The 27,929-nt window shown below is 39.6% G+C and overlaps 1 protein-coding gene across 1 annotated transcript in view; it reads right to left on the bottom strand.

Moving 5' to 3' along the window:
- The window catches only part of LOC124789973 (nucleolar protein 11), a 76,954-nt gene extending 49,375 nt beyond the window's left edge, over window positions 1-27,579 (bottom strand). Inside the window, exons 1-3 of the mRNA XM_047257513.1 lie at window positions 27,363-27,579; window positions 12,089-12,253; window positions 11,770-11,988 (exon numbers count right to left, since the gene is read on the bottom strand). Coding sequence (XP_047113469.1) covers window positions 11,770-11,988; window positions 12,089-12,253; window positions 27,363-27,494 — 516 coding nt within the window. The 5' untranslated portion in view covers window positions 27,495-27,579. The remainder of the gene's footprint in view (window positions 1-11,769; window positions 11,989-12,088; window positions 12,254-27,362) is intronic.
- Between the last annotated feature and the right edge of the window lie 350 nt (window positions 27,580-27,929).

The raw sequence follows: 27,929 nt of genomic DNA, 5'->3' as shown, positions 1-27,929 counted from the left end.
TTCGTAATGGGAAAAAATAAATGGTAATCATATGATGAGGACTAAAATTGAAAGTAATAGCATACACAGAAGTAGTTGGAAACAGAGCAACTGATCAGCGTTTCAGCCTTCCACCAACAGGAAAAAAAAAAAAATTTTCACAATTGGCGGTCTAGTAAAGAAGAACTGAAAAAAAGAGGAAGACTAAATGTGCAAACAGAGGACTGAAAGAAAAAAAAGCTAAAACTAGAAGATGACTATTTTCAGGGATTTGAAAGGTCAGTTCAGTTTTATAATTAAGAATTCTTTTCGTCTTGCTTTGCAATCTAATAATAAAAATAGAATTTTTTTTTTTTTTTTAACTGCTTAAAAATTACGATGTGTCCTACAGTCTGTAGCACCTTAGAGTCCATAAAATATGGTACATATGAATATAAAGTGACTCATTCCATACAACTTCTGACACTTTCTTGGACGACAAGAGACAGTGCTGTGTTGGGTTGCGCGGCTCACGTCTCTTCCAATTGACTCATATGTAGCGTGTGCAGCTGATCCTCTACTTTGGGTCATCAGATACATTGCTCTCATTGTTTAATTCTTCTCCGAAGACTGTGTCAGGTTAAAGGGAATAATATTAACCAGCTCTCTATTCTTGAAATAAATCATGTACTTATAGAATCTTTTCAGTTCAACAACAATATATTTTCAATTCTCATCTCCAAAGTAACAATTATTCTGTACAAGCTCCAGCAAGCCAACTGCTTCCAAGATAAATGTCAGAATCGACAAAACAGCCATACAATTTAATTACATAAGTGCTGCCTCATACAGAGCCAAGACATGAAGTAAGAGTCTCTATACAATACATACTTCATATGTCTCTGTAACAATCCTCATGACACCACAAACCACAGAACATTATACAAACACTTTTTGACTTTTTTATGTAAATTCCAAGGCACTGCTGGTAACCACTTGTCAGGGCCGCTCGTCTGATGCAGCTCCTGGGTTCTCGTGACAGCTGTCCCTCCTACACACACAGACGAGTGTGGTGCAGTAAACAGGCTCTCTCACCCTCATCATTAAAATATCGGGTGTTCGAGATGGTGGAAAGCCAAGCGTTCCTAGAATTTACCCCGAAATCCTCGAATCACTACATTTCCCTCCCTTAGCTCGAACACGCAATATTTTACACATATTCATCATGTACATTAATATCTATCACAACACTAATTTATATTTCAATCAATATACAATATATCTCTTTTAGTCCTTGTGTACTTAATACTTAGATTTTCCTTTTCTTGTTTTTGTTCGTTTCGACAATAACTATCTGAGCATTTCACCCGATGTTGGAGTTAGTACTTTTACATCTAGGAATTGTGCTGACAGCATTTTTTATTTCCAATCACAAACTCCAGGTGGCAAAGACTATTGATTGCCTCATCCTTTAGTATAATTCTCTAAACTACCTTTTCTTTAGTACTTAACAGTCTCATTTCCTACAGTAACTTGTAGTCTGGAAGAAACTCTGGAGAAAAAAAATGAACGTGTTCTTTCTGACACTCGTAACTCCTAATAACGCTGCCGATGTAAAGAATCCAAACTTATCAGAATAATCTCTATAAAACTGGGTGACTTCTGTCATGATACTGTCCTTCCCTTTAGGCACAGTACCTATACTTTATCTCCGGGTTGATCCTATGGACGCACTACCTCTTTCCGCTTTGGTAGGTACGCCTCTTTCTTATTCCTATATTCTATGGTACAGGTCAATCCCCTTCTTGGTGCCCCTGCCCGCACAGTATAGGTCAGCCTCTCTTCGGTCTGCCTATCTGCCTTTTTCTTCATTTAATAAAAGCTGGGTGCGGCCCCCCTTATCCTTTGTGAGTAGGCCCCATGGTTCATTGCCTAGTATACATATTTGTGTGTACTGTCGCTAAATATTACCTGGCAAAATTCAGTTCTACTTCACACTTCACTCTTACCTCTGGGTACCTTATTTGATGTCCTAGCGCCCTCCATAACTTCTCAACTTCTACGCTTTCAGCAGACCTCATATTACATATAATTCAATATATCATACCTTTCTTTATTCTATACTTCCCCTACAAACCATTAGAATAAATATTCAACTGATATTCCAAAATAATCATCACCATTCGTTCCTCCCCGGCTTATGCTCATTAGTTCTTCCTTAGTTTCTGCTCTCCTTCATTTCTCACACTTCCTTGTGGGATGTAGAACTGTCTCTGTTCTTATACCTACGTATAAATATATAAGAAGTGACAAAAGATTAAAAGAAAGGGATGATGCAGAACCGTCATATATCAACCATACAATATGTGCATCTACTCAAATGTACATATGTCTTTATTGCTCTCCATCCCGTAGCAGTTCTGACATCGCTTCAGGTTTCTAGCCCATAATTTTCATGTTTGCGTCTAAGTGTTCAAATGGTTCAAATGGCCATGAGCACTATGGGACTTAACATCTGAGGTCATCAGTCCCCTGTCTAAGTGTAATCTTGTGTGTATGTCGATGTGTGTTTGTGCAGCCTGATTCTTCGGCCTACTTATGTGAAATAAGTTGAAGGTTAAGGAAACCACGGAGAATGAGAAGGACTTCAGCAATAGAAGTATACGCATATGGAAAAAGGGAAAGATAGACCAGTACTCAGATGACAAGTAAGAAAGGAAAAAATAGAGATGGTTGCTAAGATTGAAGGAGAAAAAGAAGATAGCCTCAAAGACAGGAAAACCCTTCCCACTCTCTTCCCCAGGATCCCTACTTCGGCAGTACATGAGTGAGAAGCCGGAGGGAGGTATGATGTTAAACGTCTCCTGCAGAACGGACATTCTCACCTTCACCTTTGAAGCCCCCGAAGAAAAATTTTAGCTACATCTATAGCACGGCAAATGGTGAAGAATCAGTCACACTTGTTCATGAGGGTTATCTGAAAGGTGTGGTGTGTGTGTGTGTGTGTGTGTGTGTGTGTGTGTGTGTGTGTGTGTGTAGTGTAAGTCATGTCTTTACCTACACTACCCACCCCTTTCAAGATTGATACAAACCCTCCCATCTACACCACATCTCATAAAAGGTATAAATGTTCTATAAAAATAGAAAATTATACACTACGATAAGATAGTTATTTCATTAGTCACCTCATATTATATTATTCTTAAATCTAATATTCTATTCAGTTCATTCAGTCTTAAAGTCACTCTGTTTACATAGTACCATCACATTACACATTCTACCAGAATATTATTCTGTTCATTTCATTTTACGTTTACAGATCACTGTTTCTTCGTGATTCTCTTAAATTAGTCACAATCTTCTTGTAGTCATATTTGGTCTCTCTCTCTCTCTCTCTCTCTCTCTCTCTCTCTCTCTCTCTCTCTCTATTCGTTTAGTCGGTTCCGACTCTTCGTGACCCCAGGAACCAAATCACGCCACTTTTTGCTGTATTGCACCTTCTCCCGTAGACCTTCCAGGTTGGAACACATTGCTTCTTTGATGCCATCGATCCATCTCATCCTCTGACGTCCTCTTCTTCTAGTTCCTTCAATCTTCCCCAGCATTAATGTTTTTTTCCAGCGAGGCATGCCTTCGCATTGTGTGTCCAAAGTAGGTCAGCTTTTGTTTTAACATTAGACCTTCCAGGGAGAAATCTGGTTTAATTTGCTCCAATATTGATCTGTTGGTTCTCTTTGCAGTCCATGGAACTCTAAGAAGTTTCCTCCAACACCACAATTCGAAGGAGTCAATTCTTCGCCGTTCGGCCTTTCTAATGGTCCAGGTCTCACATCCATACATCACAACTGGAAATACCATAGCCCTCACAATACGGATCTTCATATTTGGTCACTTAAATACTAACATGATAGGATAGTTTAAGAGGTTATGAATAGATTACAGAATAGTTGAAGATTTGAAGAGAATTAGATGTAGGAAAACTAATGTGGAAGCAACACCGAAAACAATTCAGGAACCGACGGTCGTCACTCTGCCCGTTAACACAGAATGTTAACGTCCCTGGGGAACAGATGTGACTCCGCCCGGATCCCATGGATCTGACATTAACCTCACTTGAGCAAGAGCAAACCAGTACTTCTCTTTACATTTTCAGTGAAAGTCTCCCAACAGAAAAACAATCACCACTTTACTAGGTAACACAACATCAGATAAAGTTATTCTGTTTCCAACTGTGTCATGGACAAGTTTGAATTTCTTGCACAAGTTGTCTATAACCTTGTTAGTATCATTCTGTTTGGAAAAAGCAACAGTTGCAACGTTTACGGAGATTATACTCTCAGAAATTTCTCGATCTATAATTCGCTCAAATGGTTCTGCCAGATTACTTACATTTATAATGTCAAAGTTGACTATTTTTTCTTTGAAATTTTGTTCTACATTATTTACTTGCATGTTGACGCATGCAATTTGTGATTGGACTATAGGAATCAGCTTATCCTGTTTCTCAACACTCTCTTTCAGGGTGCACAACCTCTGCTTTACAACATCGAATGTAACATTGGATACACGCTGAAATGATCCTAATTTTTCAACAAGTTCCATTTCTATATTATTACATTTATCTTCAATGTCAAATTCTAATTTTTTTGTTAAATCCTGAAATTGCTCATTCTTTCTTTGGTTAAACTCAGTGAGTAGTTGTTCAATGTGAGTATTCAAAGAACTGGTTTGTTCACTCTTTAAATCCAATTTCAGATTTTGTACCTTATTATTTAGAGTCAAATTCAGTCTTTAACAAAATTATATTGGCTGCTTGACTGTTCAAGATTCCGCTTTGGCTACTTAAAACATCACTCTGAGCTTCTAATTTTGATGTTCAATTGTGTATTTACTGAATCTAACTTAAGACTTTGATCACTTAGTTCTTGTCTTAAAGAAGAATTTTGAGCATTTAAATCTGCTCTTTGAGCATCTAACTTAGCATTTAGTTCTTTTCTTAATGAAGCATTCTGATCACTTAGTTCTTTCCTTAAAGCCGCTGAATCTGCTCTCTGGGCTTTAAGTAAATTCACTACCTCAGACCAGTCTGGTGCCTCCTTACTCACTGTCGTAACCATGGCTAGTTCTGAAGTTTCCCCAGTTTTTTTAATGCTATCCATATCCCTATTGATTTTCGACCTAGTGATCATCTAAAACAACTTCACATCTAAATGTACTAGCTACAGTAATATAGTCTTTGAACAGTTTCTTTTTTTCCCCCCTACTCAAACAATTATTGTTGTTCGCTCACCCAGTGTAGAGTTTTATGCTGCGGTGAATAGCACAGGTGCCGGCAGTGTCGAACGTTGGTTGCGGTGTCGATGTCGGCGAGTGGACACGAAGTCAGCAACGGTGAACAGCAGCCGTTGCAGTCAACGTCGGTGGCTGGTTACTGCGTCGACGTCAGTGGCTGGTTACTGCGTGTGTGAGAATTGCTTCCTCCCCACACCCAAATCATCTTAATTGAAAAGTTGACATCTTCCCTCCATTCTTTTGACATTATTACCTTCTACCGTCTTACGTTATGTTGCTTTCACAAATTTCTTCCTTTGGTCCAGTAGACACAACGCAATTACTCGAAACAGTTTCTCAGTCTTGTTATGCCTGGTTGCTATGGCAACTCAAATATCTTCTTCCCGTTTTTGGCTTACAATTTCCCTTTCTCTTTGAGTCCTCTCACTTGGTCGCCATGTTCTAACGCTTTCTTGAATGACAAGAGACAGTGCTGTGTTGGGTTGCGCAGCTCACGTCTCTTCCAGTTGACTCATACACTTGCGCGCAGCCGATCCTCTTCTTTAGGTAATCAGCTAAGTCGCTCTCACTGTTTAATTCTTCTCCAAAGACTGTATCAGGTTAAAGGGAATAATATTAACCAACTCTCTATTCTTGAAATCATAGAATTCATGGAACATATTTTGTGTTCAGACATAATGACCTTTCTAGACTCTGAGAAGCTCATCAGCAGAAACCAGCAAGGTTTTAGGAAACAGCGGTCATGTGAGACACAGCTGGCCCTCTTTGTGCACGATAATGGCTCCCAGGTTGATGCCATATTTCCCGATTTTTGAAAGGCGTTTGACTCAGTTCTGCACTGTCGCTTTATCCAAAAAGTGCGCACTTACAGTCTATCTGATGGCATATGCAGTTGGATAGAAAGTTTTCTAACAAACAGGGAGCAGTATATCGTCCTGAATGGGGTGACTTCAACAGAAACAAGCATAACTTCAGGTGTGCCCCAGGGCAGCGTAATAGGTCCGCTGCTTTCTACGATTTTCATAAACAATGTGGTTGATGGTATTGACAGCAGCATTAGACTGTTTGCCGATGATGCTGTAGTCTACAGTAAAGTAGCATCACACGAAAGTTGTGAACAAATCAATGAGGATTTGCAGAAAACACACGCGTAGTGTAATGACTGGTAGTTATCTCTCAATCTTAGTAAGTGTAACCTACTGCGCATAATGTATGAGTACAAAATAAATGCCCAGTCTTTGGAAGCGCTGACATCCTTCAAGTATCTTGGTGTGACTATTCAAAATGATCTCAAATGGAATGATCCAGATTACACAAGTAATGGGTAAGGCGAACTCTAGATTGTGGTTTATTGGTAGAATCCAAACCGATGCAGTCCTTCAATAAAGAAAATAGCTTACGATATGTTAGTTTATCCAGTCTTAGAGTATTGTTTGTCTGTATGGGACACTTACCAGATGGGTCTGGTTCAAGAGATTGAGAAGGTCCAAAGAAGAGCGGCAAGATTCTTGACAGGTGCATTTAGCCATCGTGAGAGCGTTACATATCTCATAGAAAGTTTGAAGTGGGACACACTTTCAATTACATGGCGCACTAAATGGAAGGGGCTGCTCACTAAATTCCGAAATCCGACCTTCACCGAGGATGTAGAGCATATATTATTACCACCAACTTTCAAATCGCGCAATGACCACTATTCAAAGATAAGGGAAATTAGAGCTCGTACTGAGGCGTTCAGACAGTTGTTTTTCCCTCACGCAATCCGCGAGTGAAACATATATATATATATATATATATAAATAAAAATCATGTACTCTAGAATATTTTCGGTTCAACAACAATATATTTTCAGCTCTCATCTCCAAAGTAACAATTATTCCGTACAAGCTCCAGCAAGCCAACTGGTTCCAAGATAAACGTAAGAATCGACAAACCACCCATACAATTACATACATGCTGCCTCATACAGAGCCAAGACATGAAGTAAGAGTCTCTATACAATACACGCTTCATCTGTCTCTGTAACAATCCTCATGACACCACAAACCACGGTATGTTATACAAACACTCTTTGACTTTTTGATGTAAATTCCAAGGCGCTACTGGTAACCACCTGTCGGGGCCGCTCATCTGACGCAGCTCCTGGCTTCTCGTGACAGCTGTCCCTCCTGCACACACAGATATGTGTGGCGCAGTAAAAAGGCTCTCTCACCCTCGTCATTAAAATATCGGGTGTTCGAGATGGTGGAGAGCCATGTGTTTCTAGAATTTACCCCGAAATTCTCGAAGCATTACAAACTGATGATTAACTGTACAAATGATCCCAGTAACATTAAAATAAACTAAATGGAACATTTGCTAAACTGTATTTATTTAATTACTTATTGTCTTCTCTCGTACATTACTACTGCAATGAAGGTCAGTTCTTGTGCTGTACAGGAAAAATGCAGTGTGTCATATGCCAGTTTAGTTGTACTCCTTTTACAGAGAATCAATCAACAATTTTTGAACACAAAGGTTTCCTTACAATGTTTATTCAGTAGATATGACCCCATTCTGAACATGCTGATTCACTAGGCATAATCCTGAAGTTTCTTACTGTAGCTCTTTGTATTTGATTGGTTTTTCAGAATGAAAAGTAGTTCTGAGATACATACCTAAATTTCAGTTTATGTAGAAAAAAATGGAAAACAACAGGAGCTTTTGAAGTGATGTGCTACAAAGGGATCCAATTTTGTTCACAGGCACCTAACATTAGCCTGAATTTGAGTATCTGCATGGTTCAGACAGAAGATATCAAGTTATGAAACTTAAGGAACAACTTAATTACTGTATTTCATTCACGTTTTATTCTTAATATATTGAGAAGCAGGTTACCTGACTATGTTTTCTGCAACTGAGGTAAACCTATTCATGGAACTACAGGGTACATTCAACATTCATTATGCAAATGCACACTATCGCACATGACTGTCAGCATTCAGGAGCAAGTGATTAATAATAAAAAGACTTCTTAAAAATACATTCAGTACATATAATTACCTTTACAACGAACTGTCTGTTCACCTTAGGGTCTCTAACCATTAACGAATCACAACATAATGCCTCAACATATTCACTATGTGATCAAAAGTGTCCAGACACCTGGCTGAAAATGACTTACAAGTTCGTGGCGCCCTCCATCGGTGATGCTCGAATTCATTATGGTGTTTAGCCTTGATGTCAACTTCCACTATCAAATGCATATGTTCAATCAGGTGCTGGAAGGTTTTTTTGGGGAATGGCAGCCCATTCTTCACAGAGTGCTGCACTGAGGAGAGGTATCGATGACAATCGGTGAGGCCTGGCACGAAGTCGCCGTTCCAAAACATCCCAAAGGTGTTCTATAGCATTCAGGTCAAGACTCTGTGCAGGCAAGTCCATTACAGGGATGTTATTGTCATGTAACCACTCTACCACAGGTCGTGCATTACGAACAGGTGCTTGATCATGTTGAAAGATGCTATCACCATCCCCGAACTGCTTTTCAACAGTGGCAAGCAAGAAGGTGTTTAAAACATCAATGTAGGTCTGTGCCACGATAGTGCCATGCAACACAGAAAGGGGTGCAAACCCCCTCCATGAAAAGCATAACCTCACCATAACACCATCGCCTCCGAATTTTACTGTTGGCACTACACACGCTGGCAGATGATGTTCAATGGGCATTCGATATGCCCATTCCCTGCCAATGGATTGCCACACTGTGTACCACGATTCGTCACTGCACACAATGTTTTACCACTGTTCAATCGTCCAATGTTTACACTCCTTACACCAAGCGAGGCATTCGGCATTTACCGGCATGATGTTTGGCTTATGAGCAGCTGCTCGACCATGAAATCCAAGTTTTCTCACCTCCCGCCTAACTGTCATAGTACTTGCTGTGGATCCTGATGCAGTTTGGAATTCCTGTGTGATGGTCAAGATACGTGTCTGCCTATTACGCATTACGAGCCTCTTCTGTCGGTCATCAGATGAGGTCAACCTGCACACTTCTGTGCTGTACGTGTCCCTTCACATTTCCACTTCACTATCACATTGGAAACAGTGGATCTAGGGATATTTAGGAGTGTGGAAATCTCGCATACAGACGTATGACACAAGTGACATCCAATCACCTGACCACGTTTGAAGTCTATGAGTTCAGCAGAGCACGCCATTCTCTCTCTCTCACGATGACTAATGACTACTGAGGTTGCTAATTTGGAGTACTTGGCAGTAGGTGGCAGCACAATGCACCTAATATGCAAAAATGCATGTTTTGGGGGGTGTCCAGATGCTTCTGATCACATATTGTATGAGCCTGTAAAAGCTAAATGAAAATGGATTTTTCTTCATCCAAAGCCAATTGTGCATCCTTTGACAGTTACTTACAAGGAGCGGTCCCAGAAGTAGAATTGACTTTTTGAAATAATCTATATGGTGATGTATGTTAAGGTCCATGGAATCACTCCCTGCAGCCATTCACCATGGTGGGCCCTCATTAGCGAGTAATCAATGAAAAAAAAAATTCAAAATTTCACTACAAATAGTAACAATTTACAGACCAGTTGTACACGGCAATGGTTAAGGTAATGACCTCACATGTAGAAGATTCTGGTTTCACACTTTGTTATGCACTTTGAAATTCTTTATTTTTAAATCTTTATCGAAATTATTTTTATCTTTATTTTTACTCGATTAATTGGTTTAAATGCAATCTTTTTCATTCCCTTGTCACCACATGTAAGTCATTGTATGAAATACATCAACTGCTTTCATTTTTCTTCGTATCAGCCTTTTTCCACTTGGAATGCCTATTAATGAGATTTCAATTATTGTTAACTTTGACTTAAAGTCTTCCATTTCATCATTTTAAATTTTTGTCCATGTAACTGCATTCATTACTTCTATTTCCCATTTTGCTTGAAATTTGTTTTACTTATAGTCCCTATTTTCCTTTAAAACACCATCCAAGTTATTTTGTCCATAGTACAATAAGAATTTATATTTTAAATGTTTGTATGACCATTGCAATCCAAAAAGACGTACATCTTGTAAAGAAGAATACACTCTTGATACCACTGCACAGTAGATTATTTTGTCTTTTGTTTTTTAATCGACAGATCGGCATTTTCAAATGTTTAAACATTAAGACAGATAAATAAAAGTAATTAAATTCACATGCATAAGTATTCCAAGTGAAAAATAAATATAAGAAGAAAAAATAAGAGGAATTGAAGAAGTTAATAAGTTGATTACAACGATGTGACAAGGAAATACAAATTTAAAAAAATTGTTTGTAAACCAATTAATTGCATAAAAATAGTGACCAAAGTCATTTTGACAAAGATTTAAAAAAAAATAAAAAAGTTTCCATTGCTTGACGAGATTCAAACCATCCACCCGAGTCAGTAACTTAAATACTATAGTACTTTTTTTTTTCTTCAACCAGTCCATAAGTGGTTACTATTTTTAATGTTAAACAGCATCATGTGAAATTCCAATTTTTTTTTTTATTTTTTTTTCTGATTATCCGCAAACGAGTGTCCACCAGGATGAATGGCTCAAACATGTGATTTCTTGGACCTTAACCTAAGACATCATATAGAGTATTTAAAAAAAATCAATCCCACCCACTGCAGTTAATTTATTTTCTTTTTCATTTTTCTTAAATCATCATATGATATCCTAATGAGACACTAAAATCCAAGCCCCTGGATCTGGAGTGTGGCAAATACTCACTAGTTACAGTCCTTTGTGAAATCTTTCGGAGTGCTCATCATGACTCACTGAAATATCAACATGCAATGCCTAGAAAGTTTACTTTACCTCTCCTTTGGATTTCTGAGAAGGTGCATTGCTCTTCCTTCTGTTATTTGATGAACTAAGAAACTGGCCTTGCTGCTGCTGCTGCTGCTAATAAACAACTTCTTTTTCTACTTCTGATATTGCTGCATTTAATCAGTGTTTCACTTACTTCTGACTTATTTCTTCTGTATTATGATTTTAGTTTTAGTGGTGGGCACAAGCAAACCAGAAATCTATAACTTAGAACTCCAGAAACATAGAATGCCACACACTGGCAAATCATAATTTTTCAAGTATTTCCTGATTATATTTTTTTGACTAGGGTTACTTTCTTACCTGGCCTTATTTTAGGTATGTGCAACAGTAACTTTGTAAAATTCAGAAGTGCATGTCAGATTTCCTAGTTCTAGCCAAAAGCAGAAAGTATTCAAACAACACATGGAAAAAAGGTTCAGATTCCATAATATCTAATCCACTCTAATAACACTCAACAGTTAAAATGCTACATTTCACTTCAGATCAGTGCTGAAATGAATTAATATGTTATATTTTTTTTCCAAATCTGTAATAGTTAGCCTTAGTTTCCCAAAATCATAACACCAGCATTCCATCATTTTTGTACAAGGACACTATTTTGTTCTAAGATTCAATCACACTTCAAATTAACTGTTACTATGACTGTCATACCTTTGAGTTACGTGCTAAAAAAGTGACGTAATTTCTTCCTTCAGAGGATATAATATAGGAATCTTCAATTTCTTCATCTGATGCCAAAACTGGCTTTTGGGTGTCTTCTTTCCTTTTTTGCAAAACAGCATCTAATGGTAACACACGACCATTTTTGAAAAGAACAATGGGAGGTTTTTCTTCAGAAGATGACAAAATGCAGTTTATGGGTTCCTGAAACTAAGTTGAAAAACATTTAAACATTAGTGTTTTATACCTTACACTTACAGTATTACTAAAATGAGTACCAAATTAAGAAAAGAAATTTTAATGACCCTACCTTTATTTTATTTGCTTTATCCAACCTATCATCATTCTCTGTCCACGTCCGGATTTGGTTATAGTGAAACACACCCACATACTGTTTGTTTGCTTTGTCGTATATTACAGGTGATGTCAGTCTGCTTTTTGTGCTCCAGCTACCAATCTGCTTCTGATCTTGCAACTGCAAAAGAACAACAGTCATAAAAGTAACCATTCTAGCAGTAACAGTAGGAAGAGCAATAATGCTGACAGTAGTGACCAATTTATTTTTTAACTCATGTTGGAAGTATCATTATGATGACATGTTGTTACATGTAGAAAAATATCTGAAAAACATGTCATACTTGTTCAGTCTCAATGATTACTGAAACAAATCAAATGCGTGAAACTAACTGACAAAATCTGGGTTTCAATACAATTCACTGTCCTGACAGATCTTTTATTTCATAGTTTGTCAGATGCACTACGAATTCTGATTCAAAGAAGTGGTCCCCCCCGCCTCCCCCCTTGCTGTTATAAATACATGCTGACATGCTGAGTTAGTCTTTCATGTTAGGCCTATTAGTTGATTTCTTCTTCTGAGTGTTTCGAACAGGTCTACTTTGGACCATGCTTGTTCAACTGTTGGGCTTTAATATTTGCCCAGTACTGTCACACCCACTGCCGATGTAACTCCTTCCTTTCTTCTGGTCAGGGAGTACCTTCCCTTCGGCTTTTCCTGAAACGCTCGGGCTTTCTTCAGGGTACGTCTCACAGACTATCTGTTCTTGAGATCAGTTATTCCCAATTCTTTAATGTCCTTTTCAGTTTCTGTCAGCCAAGTGGTGTGAACCTTCTTCTTTTGCCAGAAGGTGAACAGACGGTCGGTCAATCTGTTTGGAGGCAATCTTGCAAAATGACTATAGAGAGCTACCCTTCTTTTTCTAGCACAGTCACAGACCCTCTCAATATGTTCATAGAGCTCTCAGTTATGTCACCTTCTGAATTCCCATCTTCTTCTACTGGGCCTAGGATCTTCCTGAGGATTCTCCTCTCTCTGACTTCCAATTTCTCCATCAGACCTCTCCAGTTTATGGAAAGACATTCCGTGGCATACAGGGCTTCTGGTCATATGACTGATGTGTAGTGCTTAAGTTTCAGGTTGCGTGACAGGCCTTTTTTAGTTGTAGGTTTTCTCAGTCAGTCGATAGGCTGGTTCCAACTTGTTGACTCTCATGGATAATGTTTTTTCTGATAGGTTGGGTTCAATGCATTCACAGAGGTGCTTAAACTTCTCAGTCTTTTGATGTTTCCCTGGTCTAGTAACATCTCTCTGTTAGCTTCTTTGATGTTGGTGAAGAACTCTGTTTTCTCCAGCGACACTTGAACACCCACTTTGGCTGCCTGTTTTCTGAGGCAGTTTACCTGCATTGTTGCCATTTCAAGAGAATCAGCAGTCAGTGCCATGTCATCTGCAAAAGCCAGGCAATCTACAATCAGCCATTAGTTCTTACAGCCCGGGTAGACACCACTCTGAGAACCCAAATTGGTCAGTTCCTTGCACCATTCTCTCACAACCTTTTCAACGTTGACTTATTATATGAAGAAAGCCAGAAAAAATATGGAGTGGTAGCATTGAGTTGGGTGTCCTTACACTCCCCGAGGCTTTTATATGTCTACCTTCCACCTACCTTTTATAATTGGCCCTTCAAGCATTATTCTTAGCTTTTAGAACCAAGTAATCCCTCCCCAATGGGTAATACTTTACAGAAGTGTATTACAGTGGCTGCCTTTTTACATGTTAATGTATTACCTGATCGAGTCCTGAGCAACCAGCCCATCCTCTCCAACTTCCATTAACAAATTCGTCTTCTTTGCCCTATATAAACCTGTGGTTCCAAAAGATAGCATTACTGGTTTTTGTTTAATTTTTTTATGTACTTTTATGTGCTGTACTGGGCACTGCACCTTCTGAAGGTAAGAACAGAAGAGGGCATCTTTCTCGTGTATGAACCAAGGTGGTTCTTATCCTCCTTTAATCTAGTGTGTGTAACAAATTTCTCATCGGAATTTCCCTTTTATACTGTTATTATTTTGTTTCTCTTTCAAATTCATAATCTGGAAAAAAGAAAACATTTAATCTCTGCCAGTATACCAATTTGTTAACTTTGGTTTATGATCCTATTGTAAGCCTGGACTATTAGCCATGGCACTTTCCTTTAAGGGAAGCTGTAACTATGAGGACACACCGAGATGAGCAGTCAGTCACAAATTGGTCAGCGCTCAGCTGGGACACTCACCTGTAATTGCTTTTCTCGAAATTTCCATGTCACAGCTGTAGGTAGTACATCTGAAATGTAGGTTTTAGCTTGTAACTAAGGAAGAGAATAGAGGTTGGCTATTGAAATACATCATCTAGCATGCTTCTTACAGGGGGAGGGCATGAATTGGGAAACTCAGATTGGAATGAGGCTTGGTTGGCTTGTAGTTACCTAAAGGGTGTTACCCTGCAAGCAGTGGTAAAACACACTGACCAGCCAAAACGATTTCAAAATTTCACCCACACTTTATACAGGGTGTACCACTTATCTTGACCACCCTAAATAACTGTTTGTCCGGATGCAAATTACAAAATGTTTCAAGCAAATGTTCTTTAGCCATCAAGGGAACATCAATCAGCATGATTGCCTTTGTTGTAGCTTTGTTATTAACAAAGATATGAACAGCGGTATGACTTTTTTAAATGGCACCCTGTATTTTTTATTCGGTAATTCATTTCCTCTCTTAAAGACCTATTCAAAAATGTTTTACTCTGTATTCCATGCTACAGCCAACTCTCCCACGTCATCCCCTACTACAGCACAACTATATCAACACCTTTTGTTGTGGTCTTCAGTCCTAACACTGCTTTGCTGCAGCTCACCACATGCAAGCATCTTCTCCAAGTAACTACTGCAACCAACATACATTTGAACCTGCTTACTGTATCCATCCCTTGGTCTCCCTCTACAGTTTTATTCCTCACACTTGCCTCCAATACTAAAATGATTCCTTGATGTCTCAGAAAGTGCAGTATTAACTGATCCTTTTCTTTTTTTACTAAAGTTGTGCCATAATTACTTTTTTCTCCCCAATTTTTTCCATACTTATTCATCAGTTACACAATTTGGATGTGGGAACACTTTTCTGACAAAGGTGGGATGGACATGCACATCAGAAGAAGGCACTGGTGAGGATAAAATAACTTTTTAATAATTTCTTTACTAATACATCCACCATGTGACTGGTCGGAAGTGGCTTACAAATATGTGTGTGTGTGTGTGTGTGTGTGTGTGTGTGTGTGTGTGTGCGCGCGCGAGAGAGAGAGTGTATACCTGTCCTTTTTTCCCCCAAAGGTAAATCTTTCCGCTCCCGGGATTGGAATGACTCCTTACCCTCTCCCTTAAAACCCACATCCTTTTGTCTTTCCCTCTCCCTCCCTCTTTCCTGATGAAGCAACCGTTGGTTGCGAAAGCTTGAATTTTGTGTGTATGTTTGTGTGTCTATCGACCTGCCAGCGCTTTCGTTTGGTAAGTCACATTATATATATATATATATATATATATATATATATATATATATATATATATATAAAAAAATAGAGGGAAACATTCCACGTGGGAAAAATTATATATAAAAACAAAGATGAGGTGACTTACCGAACGAAAGCGCTGGCAGGTCGATATATATATACACACACATATATGCTCACACACATGACTGCAGTCTCAGGCAACTGAAACCACCAGAATAGCATGGAGAGCTGCATCAAACGAGTCTTCGGATGTGTGAGAGAACCAGCTATCACCATGATTTAACTCCAGTCAGAACTTTGTTTGTAGGGTAATATACAGCTTCATATGTGTACAGAATCCTTTACATATAAACCAAAATGAGAGGTCATTAACAAGGTCTGCATTCTTTAAATGATTATTACTAAAAATTCTGGAACGCAGCCTTGTGTGTTTAACTGATTGTAAATGAAGATAAAGAGTGGTACCATCATGGTAGCATAAAATTTTAATACTCTGTTGGTTCTTTAGGAACCTAGAGAGATATATAATATCAATCAGTTTTTACCAATAGCCTGTTGCTAATGTATACAATGTCTGTTTTGACAAATGTTAAGGACCTGCCCTTGATAAATTACTGTTAAGTATAATTTTTTCTGGCACTGTAAGGCTAAATAAATCGAAAGAGGAGGAGTCATTCCATGTGAAGTCAACCCAGCTGCCAACTTGACCATCTCCAATTTTCATTAAATTTGGTGTTCACTACACATGAGGAGAGAATGAAAAATGCCCAATTTCAGAACTGTAGCACAAGTATGACAAAGGAATGAGCACCCAAATTTCTAAAAATGTGTGCAAAATTCGAAAAACACTGCTCACAAAAAAAGACTGTAATTTCTGTTCTAATGGAGACAGAATCATGGATCAGGTAATTTTGGAAATGGCTAAGAAAAGACTGCAAATGATATACAACTTGGCCATGTCAAAAAAAAAAAAACCACACACACATAATTAAGGTCAGTGACCTTGAATATCTCAAAACGTATCACCTTCAAAATTTCTGAGAAAGATGTACTTGCTTCTTCATTGTTACACTAAACATAGTGAAAAATCAAGTTGGGATGTCATCTGGATTAGGACATACTTAAAGCTATGTGACACAATAAAGCAACAGAAATTTAATGCAAACTGAAACAAAATGTTATAAGTACTGAAAAACATGTAAACTTTTAAAAAGATGATGTAATAGCAATGCACAGTATGGCAATATGAACAGGCCAATTGCAAGTATTTGTAATACGCAAGGTAACAGCACGATCTCTGACCTTCAATGACACAAAACATGATACAACCATCCTAGACAAATGTATGGAATGCATGGAAAAAACATTCAAATATCACAACCAAATGCAATGACAAATGCATCATCAGCAGTTACCAAGCCTCAACACTGAGAAGCAAGATATAACACTTTTGAGCATCTTCTCGTAAAAGGGCATACATGTGACATGTTGCTGTACTCCCATCAACCTTTGTAAAAATGTCTATCTTGTCCACAGTAAAGACGTCAGGTTTCTTGGGGTACACAATGAAGGTGAAGAGCCATGACGATGTAGGGAGCTTTTGTAACCCCACTGGTACATTCAGTAACATTAAAAATACATCCAAGCCAGCAGCAACCTTCATACAAACATACAGCAAACACAGTGATATCAACAGGGTATGAGTATTGTGGGTCTGTGTCAGATACTCATTTTTGATGTATGGTGAAGTGGAGAAAACTTTCATTTGGATTTTTTTTATGGACAGTGGAAATAACACAGTGCAACTAGTGGGTACCAAAAATAGTGCAAATCTGTGCTAATGACTCTTGAAAGAGAGGAGCGTCCTCATCATATTCCCTGTTAGTTTTATTATGAAAGTGATACACTGTAATGTTCTTGGAACATCATTCAAAAAGCTACCTGGGTGTCATCATCTGAGAGGTGTAGATGCACTGCAGACTGGCATGGGAAGCAAGTCTCTCAGTGGTACCCCAATACCACCACATGGTCCTCTGCCATATGATGTAGCAAGGAAATGACACTAAACAGACACTGAAATCACTCTGATGAAAAGATAAGTTAAGCAATAGCATTGTAAAAGATGAACACACACAACACTGTCATGTTTAAGGCATTCTGATTTGTTAACAAATGAAATGTGATCAACTGCATAGGTTTCTGGATGTCATTATAAACAACAAATGGGTGAAGAGAGGTCTGTGCATTGTTCCAGTGAACCCCCTTAAACCTCATCCTGTATAATTCTCTGCAAAATCACAAACAACAATGTATTCATTGTCACAAGTGTCCCTTTCAGATTGAAAAGACTGTTGGACAGCTATGAAGCTGCAGGAGCTTTTTTGAATTCTTCAGTGAGGTTTCCCAAGAAGCCTTCCACAAAACAGACATGTTTGGAGAGATGTTTGGTCTGTAGGTGTCCAAAGTTTGTATGTTATTTCATCAGTTCCATTTTCAACGAACAAGTCCTATAGATTATATAATGAAAGATTGTGCACTTGGGCAGTTCTCACATTTTGACATATAACATTTTGGCTGTGCAGGATTACAAATGCTCTCGGACAGACTGCGTTTGTATGCATTAAGGTGACAGTTGGCATCACCTGTCCAACATGAGCTTCACATTTTCATGAATACTGCAAAGACGCACACTATAGGTACTGGTTGCACCAGCCAGAACACCGTTCTTGGGTCGTAACTGACAAACTTTGGAAAATGCTACTTTCAGCTTTAACTCTGGATGCCCTGATAAAAATCATTAGGTTTTCCTACACCAGTCATTTTTGTTTATGAACCCTGGAACCATGTCCCTTGACAGAAACAAAATCCTTCTTCTCAGGCACATAGCGGCTTATATCCACTCTGTTGTAAAATTCTATGTGAAAGTCCACAAAATGTTCACTTAGGTCTTGGATTAGGAGTTCCTAAGATACTACATTCTTTGACCAATTATTAAATAGTTTGAGGCTTCAAATTCATTTTCCATCATTCGGATGCTCCCACTTTTCGGAAGAAGCATCAATATTTGGTTCTTCTCACTGTTTGAAGTGCTATTACTAAATTATTCTTTCAGTTGTGTTATACATTGAAGCACCAATGAAACTGGTATAGGCATGCATATTCAAATACAGAGATATGTAAACAGGCAGAATACGGCGCTGTGGTTGGCAACGCCTATATACGGCAACAAGTGTCTGGCGCAGTTGATCCATCGGTTCCTGCTGCTACAATGGCAGCAGGTTTTTCACGATTTAAGTGAATTTGAACATGGTGTTATAATTGGTGCATAAGGTAGTGATGAAGTGGAGATTTTCCCATGTGACCATTTCACGAGTGTACCGTGATTATCAGGAATTCGGCAAAACATCAAATCTCCAACATCTCTGTGGCTGGTAAAAGCTCCTGCAAGAACAGGACCAACAATGACTGAAGAGAATCATTCAGTATGACAGAAGTGCAACCCTTCCGCAAATTGCTGCAGATTTCAATGCTGGACGATCAGCTAGGGGCAGAGTGTGAACCATTCAACAAAACTTCATCGATATGGGCTTTCAGAGCTAAGGCCCATTCATGTACTTCATGACTGCTCGGCACGAAGCTTTACACCTCGCCTGGGCCCGTCGACACCGACATTGGACTGTTGATGACTGGAAACATGTTGCCTAGTCAGACTAGTCTCATTTCAAATCGTATACAGCGGATGGATGTGTACAGATAGGGAGACAACCTCATGAATCCACGGACCCTGCATGTCAGCAGGGGACTATTCAAGCTGGTGGAGCTCTGTAATGGTGTGGGACATGTGCGGTTAGGGTGATATGGGACCCCCGATACCTCTAGATATGACTCTGACAGGTGACATGTACATAACTGTAAGCATACTGCCTGATCACTCACATCCATTCATGTCCATTGTGCATTCCAATGGATTTGGTCAATTCCAGCAACACAATGTGACATCCCACATGTCCATAATTGCTACAGAATGGCTCCAAGAACACTGTTCTGAGTTTAAACACTTCCGCTGGCTACCAATCTCCCTTGACATGAACATTATTGAGAATATCTGGGATGTCTTGCAATGATCTGTTCAGAAGAGATCTACATCCCCTCATACTCTTACAGATTTATGGACAGCCCTGCAGGATTCATAGTGTCAGTTCCCTCCAGCACTACTTCAGACAAAAGTCGAGTCCATGCCATGTCATGTTGCAGCACTTCTGTGTGGTCACTAGGGCCCTACACAAGATTAGGTAGGTGTACCAGTTTCCTTGCCTCTTCAATGGGATTTCAGATTCCATAACATTGTTTCACCCCTCTGCTTTTTCTCGTATTTATTTCGGAATACTTCAGACACTTTCTCGACCTTATTCTCTGCATATGTTTTCTCTTTGTCTCTTCTTTTCCTCTGGTGACTCACTAATGATACCAGACTATCAGTTAATTCAACTACATCAACATCATGGTCAATAGATGTGTGTGAGGAGTTACGCTGAGTTGTGATTCCTATATCTTTCCACATAGTAGGTTCAGCCACAAGCCCTTGTTTGTGTGTCAATTTTTTCCTGCACCTATCACACATTTTGTGGTCTGTCATTACACCACCAATCATATCAACATTTGTACTTGGCATATTACAAGTGCTTCCTATTGGCCTGTTCATTTTGCTACCTTACTGTTTATTGCTATCACACAATCTTTTTTAAAAGATAACATATTTTTCAGTACTTTAAGTTATTCTGTTGCAGTTTGCATTCAATTTTTATTGCTTTATTGTGTCATACTACTGAAGAAATAAATTAATATCTCCAAATCCAAATGTCATCCTAACTTGATTTTTTACTATGTTGTGTGATGTAATATGAAGGCGCAAATATATTTTTTCAGACATTTTGTAGGTGATATGTTCCGAGTTATTCAAGGTCACTGACCTTGATTATGTACATTATTTGAATACGGTAATGTTGGATACCTTTTTAAAGTTTGTTCTTAGCCGTTTCCAAAATTATCTGAAAGTGCTTCTATTTCTCTTAGAACAGACATTACAGCCATTTCTGTATGCAATGTTTGTCACATTTTCCACACATTTTTAGACCTTTGGGTGGCCATTACTTTTGTCATACTTGTGCTACTGATAAACCAGATATATGTACAGTATTTAACAATCATTTCTGACCACTGCTGGTGAATTAAATAAAAATTTAATTCCACAGGGAATCATAACTTTCTTGGCAAATGCCTTTCTGAGATAGATGTCTGAAATACTCCTCTGCAATACAGACAAGGGGGAGACTGAGTCAATAATTAAATCACTGAAGACTAAAGACTCACAGTTACGATGGAGTGCCTATCGGAATATTTAAGTACTGTGCTGCACATGTTAGCCCTGTATTTAGCCATATCTGTAATTTTTCCTTTAGGATGGTCAGTTTCCTGATTAAAGTACTCAGTAGTAAAACTGCTCTATAAAAAGGGAGGAAGAGATAATGTAGACAATTTTAGACCATTTCTATGCCATCAGTGTTTGCTAAAATTATTGAAAAGACTGTGTATGTAAGGATAATTGATCATTTTATATCACACGATCTGCTATCAAATGTACAGTTTGGCTTTAGAAGTTGTTTAACAACTGAAAATGCTATATTTTCTTTTATCTGCAAGGTACTGGATGGGTTAAACAAAAGGTCTCAAATGCTAGGCAGATTTTTTGATTTAACTAAGGCGTTTGATTGTGTTAATCACTAAACATTGCTTCAGAAGTTGGACCATTATGGAATATGGGGAGCAGCTCACAATTGGTTCACCTCTTACTTTAGGAACAGACAGTAAAAGGTAGTTATTCACAATATTGAGAATGGCTGTGAGGTGGGGTTTGAGTGGGGTATGGTCAAATGGGAGGGGGGGGGGGGGGGTCCCAGGGATCAGTGTTGGGGCCACTTCTGTTCCTCATTTATGTAAATTATATGACCTCTAGTATTACGGGTAACTCTAAAATATTTCTGTTTGCTGATGACACAAGCTTGGTAGTAAAGGATGTTGTGTGCAACATTGGCTCACTTTCAAATAGTGCAGTACATGACCTAAGTTAATGGCTTGTAGAAAATAAACTAACGCTAAATCACAGTAAGACTCAGTTTCTAACACATAATTCAACAAAACCTGACATCTTAATTTCACAGAATGGGCATATGATTAGTGAAACTTACAGTTCAAATTTCTAGGTGTTCAGATAGATAGTAAACTGTCGTGGAAAGCCCACCTTCAGGATCTTGTCCAAAGATTTAATGCTGCCATTTTTACTATTCAACAGTATCTGAAATGGGTGATTGTTCGACACGAACATTAGTCTACTTTGCTTATTTTCATTAGCTTAACAAAGATGATGTGACTTACCAAACGAAAGCGCTGGCACGTCGATAGACACACAAACAAACACAAACACACACACAAAATTCAAGCTTTTGCAACAAACTATTGCCTCATCAGGAAAGAGGGAAGGAGAGGGAAAGACGAAAGGATGTGGGTTTTAAGGGAGAGGGTAAGGAGTCATTGCAATCCCGGGAGTGGAAAGACTTACCTTAGGGGGAAAAAAGGACGGGTATACACTCGCGCGCGCGCACACACACACACACACACACACACACACACACACACACACACACACACACATCCATCCACACATATACAGACACAAGCAGACATATTTAAAGACCTGTCTGCTTGTGTCTGTATATGTGTGGATGGATATGTGTGTGTGTGCGAGTGTATATCCGTCCTTTTTTCCCCCTAAGGTAAGTCTTTCCGCTCCCGGGATTGGAATGACTCCTTACCCTCTCCCTTAAAACCCACATCCTTTCGTCTTTCCCTCTCCTTCCCTCTTTCCTGATGAGGCAACAGTTTGTTGCGAAAGCTTGAATTTTGTGTGTATGTTTGTGTGTCTATCGACGTGCCAGCGCTTTCGTTTGCTAAGTCACATCATCTTTGTTTTTAGATATATTTTTCCCATGTGGAATGTTTCCCTCATATATATACTTCTGTCTGTCAAGACAGACAGAAGTGCACACACATAACTATGCAGTAAATGTCATCTTTTAGGCTACTAGGCTGTTATTAAACTGAGAACATACATTTGGTAGGGACTGTGTGTGTATATATATATATATATAATACACACAAGGTGTCCCAGCTATCTTGTCCACCCAAAATATCTCAGGAACAATAACAGCTATTGGAAAACGACTTTCACTGGTATCAATGTAGGGCTGGGGCCCATGAATGTACATATTTGGAAACATTCTAAAACGAAAGCATATGTGTTTTTTAACACAAACTTATGTTTTTTTAAATGGACCTCCTATATTTTTTCTTCAGCAATCCACAGCATGACAAAGAACATACACAATGGCGTTGATTGCATTGCAATATTCCCATTACATCCCGAGATATTGAGACGCGAAGTTGATGCTTGAAACACCCGACATGCGCTGCTAGCGCTCAGGCTCAGGCCTGAACCCCATGCTGCCCGTAATCGCGATGTGATTCACAAGTAAGTGTCCCTCTTGATAAGCATGGAGGTGTGATTATGCATGTCAATCACAACGCGATTACGGGCAGCATGGGGTTCACGCCTGAGCCTCAGGACGTGCACTAGCAGTGCATGTCGGGTGTTTCAAGCGTCAACTTTGCATCTCAATATTTCGGGATGTAATGGGAATATTGCGATGCAATCAACGCCATTGTGTATGTGCTTTGTCATGCTATGGATTGCTGAAGAAAAAATATAGGATGTCCATGTTTCCAAATCTGTACATTCATGGGCCCCAGCCCTACATGGATATCGGCGAAAGTCGTTTTCCAATAGCTGTTATTGTTCCAGAGATACACTCCTGGAAATTGAAATAAGAACACCGTGAATTCATTGTCCCAGGAAGGGGAAACTTTATTGACACATTCCTGGGGTCAGATACATCACATGATCACACTGACAGAACCACAGGCACATAGACACAGGCAACAGAGCATGCACAATGTCGGCACTAGTACAGTGTATATCCACCTTTCGCAGCAATGCAGGCTGCTATTCTCCCATGGAGACGATCGTAGAGATGCTGGATGTAGTCCTGTGGAACGGCTTGCCATGCCATTTCCACCTGGCGCCTCAGTTGGACCAGCGTTCGTGCTGGACGTGCAGACCGCGTGAGACGACGCTTCATCCAGTCCCAAACATGCTCAATGGGGGACAGATCCAGAGATCTTGCTGGCCAGGGTAGTTGACTTACACCTTCTAGAGCACGTTGGGTGGCACGGGATACATGCGGACGTGCATTGTCCTGTTGGAACAGCAAGTTCCCTTGCCGGTCTAGGAATGGTAGAACGATGGGTTTGATGACAGTTTGGATGTACCGTGCACTATTCAGTGTCCCCTCGACGATCACCAGTGGTGTACGGCCAGTGTAGGAGATCGCTCCCCACACCATGATGCCGGGTGTTGGCCCTGTGTGCCTCGGTCGTATGCAGTCCTGATTGTGGCGCTCACCTGCACGGCGCCAAACACGCATACGACCATCATTAGCACCAAGGCAGAAGCGACTCTCATCGCTGAAGACGACACGTCTCCATTCGTCCCTCCATTCACGCCTGTCGCGACACCACTGGAGGCGGGCTGCACGATGTTGGGGCGTGAGCGGAAGACGGTCTAACGGTGTGCGGGACCGTAGCCCAGCTTCATGGAGACGGTTGCGAATGGTCCTCGCCGATACCCCAGGAGCAACAGTGTCCCTAATTTGCTGGGAAGTGGCGGTGCGGTCCCCTATGGCACTGCGTAGGATCCTACGGTCTTGACGTGCATCCGTGCGTCGCTGCGGTCCGGTCCCAGGTCGACGGGCACGTGCACCTTCCGCCGACCACTGGCGACAACATCGATGTACTGTGGAGACCTCACGCCCCACGTGTTGAGCAATTCGGCGGTACGTCCACCCGGCCTCCCGCATGCCCACTATACGCCCTCGCTCAAAGTCCGTCAACTGCACATACGGTTCACGTCCACGCTGTCGCGGCATGTTACCAGTGTTAAAGACTGCGATGGAGCTCCGTATGCCACGGCAAACTGGCTGACACTGACGGCGGCGGTGCACAAATGCTGCGCAGCTAGCGCCATTCGACGGCCAACACCGCGGTTCCTGGTGTGTCCGCTGTGCCGTGCGTGTGATCATTGCTTGTACAGCCCTCTCGCAGTGTCCGGAGCAAGTATGGTGGGTCTGACACACCGGTGTCAATGTGTTCTTTTTTCCATTTCCAGGAGTGTATTTTGGGTGGACAAGATAGCTGGGACACCCTGTCACTTCTTGTTCACAATATTAGCTTACTCCCAAGAATAAGCAGCTTTCACACAGTTAATAGTCGGCACAAATCAAAACCCGTATTTGGATCGGACTTCCTTAACCACCTTGAGCAGAATGGTGTGCAGTGTACTTCTGCATCCATTTTCAATAAGCTACCACTCAAATTCAAAATTTTTGCAGTAATACACACACTTTCAAATCAAAACTGAAGAGTTTCCTCACGTGTCACTCCTTCTATTCTGTCGAGGAATTTCTTGAAAAATTAAGCTGATTCTTGTTGTATTGTGACTGTGTTTACTTAAACTTATGGACTGACTTTTTTCAGGTTCATAAGCATTTTATTTTTATCCGTTATTACTTTTAAGTTGTAATTTCATGTACTGACACGTTCCATGACCTTGGAGGTTTGCTTCTCAGTTTGGTCCTGTGGAATTTGACATGTAAATAAATAAATAAATACAAATCTGAAAAATGCCATTTTTCATTCTCTCCTCATATGCAATGAGTACACATTTGATAAAAATCAGAGATTGTCAGCCGTGTTGATTTAACATAGAATGATCCTATTCTTTCAGTTTGCTTCCGCACAGGCCAGAAAAATTGTACCTAATAGTAATTTATGAAATGCAGCTCGTCAAAATGTATCAAAATAAGTGTACAGTACGTAGTAGGCCCTAGTCAAAAAAGATTGACATTACATATCTCCCTAGGTTCGTAAACGAACATTGAGGTTAATGCTTTCAATACATCATCATTTCTGTTGTAGGTGGCTGAGAATGCTGTTTTATTTGCCTTTCTGTTATTGTTTCACATTTCTTTGTTTTATGAAATTCCTTTTGATTACGTGAACCAAAGCTACTTGATAATGGTACATGTAACTACCTAATTCACAAAAAATTAATTTGAAAAAAAAAAGAAAGAAAGAAAGAAAGAAATATGTAAAATGAAAGTAACAAAACATGAAAACAAATTAATTTGTCATATGAATAAGTAATGTTTTACAACAATGGATGACAGTGGTTCTATTCATATAGGCCTAAAGTATGATACAGCATGTTTGGTGGAACATTGGTTTTAGACTGTTTAAAACAGATGAAGATGACAAAACATCAAGAAAGTTTACTGTGACAGTCTATCTACACATACGGAAATTAATGACACTACGTAAAGGGCGCAGTCATTTAAAGGAAAAATACGTACCTATGCACAGACAAGAAGAAAATAGAAGCTTTCGAAATGTGGTGCTACAGAAGAATGCTGAAGATTAGATGGGTAGATCACATAACTAATGAGGAGGTATTGAATAGAACTGGGGAGGAGTTTGTGGCACAACTTGACAAGAAGAAGGGACCGATTGGTAGGACATGTTCTGAGGCATCAAGGGATCACAAATTTAGCGTTGGAGGGCAGTGTGGAGGGTAAAAATCGTAGAGGGAGACCAAGAGATGAATACACTAAGCAGATTCAGAAGGATGTAGGTTGCACTAAGTGCTGGGAGATGAAGAAGCTTGCACAGGATAGAGTAGCATGGAGAGCTGTATCAAACCAGTCTCAGGACTGAAGACAACAACAACAACAACAACAACAACAACAACAACAACAACACAGATGCAATCTCATATGCTATGTATTTTGCACATGTGATGGTTCTGTTTGTAGCTATACAATATACAATGGCAACTGTACAATGTTGTTCATATATGTACAGTTCATAGTATTCTACCACCACACACTCAGTTTAACAACAGAACTGTACAAGACAGCATTTAATCCATGCCTATATGTTATACACTTGTTGACAATTCGCAGGCACTCATTTCTAGTTCCATGTCAAGACAGACAGAAGTGCACACAAATAACTATGCAGTAAATGTCATCTTTTAGGCTACTAGGCTGTTATTAAACTGAGAACATACATTTGGTAGGGACTGAATTTCTGCTTAATGTTGAGTCATATGAAACTTAACATTGATATCAAATACAATATGTAAACTGGTGTTTAGTACAGTACACGATTGCCATTCAAACGATAAACGTAATTCTGCTTTCCACTATAAGAAGGCAGTTCAGCACACTCCCACGTAAAATTGCTTGTCAGGTTACGGTACGAAACAGACGGTGTCAAGGAAGGAAGACAGGGCTTAAAGTCCAGTCGATGAAGAGGTCATTAGTGGCGGAATACAAATTACGTTTGGTATAAGAAACCGGCATTGCTCTTTCGAAGGGAACATCTAGTAAGAAGTATTTGTCTGTTGACTTACCAAGTAAAAATTAAACCATCAGGAAAGTGTGAACATAAAACAATGCTAGATTCGAATCACTTTGGTTTCTCAACCATTGTTTTTCACAGTACTTACCTTATATCTTATAACGATATTTCTCCCAAGTGTCACAAGCACAGTACCGGGCTGGGAATCGTCTGTTACACCAAGTAAACTACTTTCGTCAATCAGTGGGCAAAGCCCATACGCAACACCTAATTTTGCCATTAATCACATACTCTACACTCACAATACGTAAACAAACCCACCGTGTGCACCGTGGTTTACATTCAGTAAACACTTAAATAATATCTTACGATGCTCTGCGCAAAGTTTCTTGCTAAATGGGCATGGCTGCCAATGGCTAGGCAGTGAATTTAAGCCGGGTTCACACATGCAACTAGTGGATTTCTGTAGTTGCACCGTTCACAAGGACGCCACAAATTCTGCGTAGTAGCACCGCTTTCCACATGGCGTCAACAGAAATCTTATGGGTGATTATTAATGTTATGGTGCAGCTTATAGCATTAGATTTTTGGAGAAATTTAATATATATCCAAAGGATAAGGAAATAGAGGTGGCATATTTGTTGCAGTTGACAAGACACTCAGATCCACCGAGAAATAAACTGAAGCTGCATGTGAGACTGTTTGGGCGAGACTC

This window comes from Schistocerca piceifrons, chromosome 3 (assembly GCF_021461385.2).
Source record: "Schistocerca piceifrons isolate TAMUIC-IGC-003096 chromosome 3, iqSchPice1.1, whole genome shotgun sequence".
Taxonomy (NCBI): Eukaryota; Metazoa; Arthropoda; class Insecta; order Orthoptera; family Acrididae; genus Schistocerca; species Schistocerca piceifrons.
This window is presented reverse-complemented; position numbering and strand designations above follow the sequence as displayed.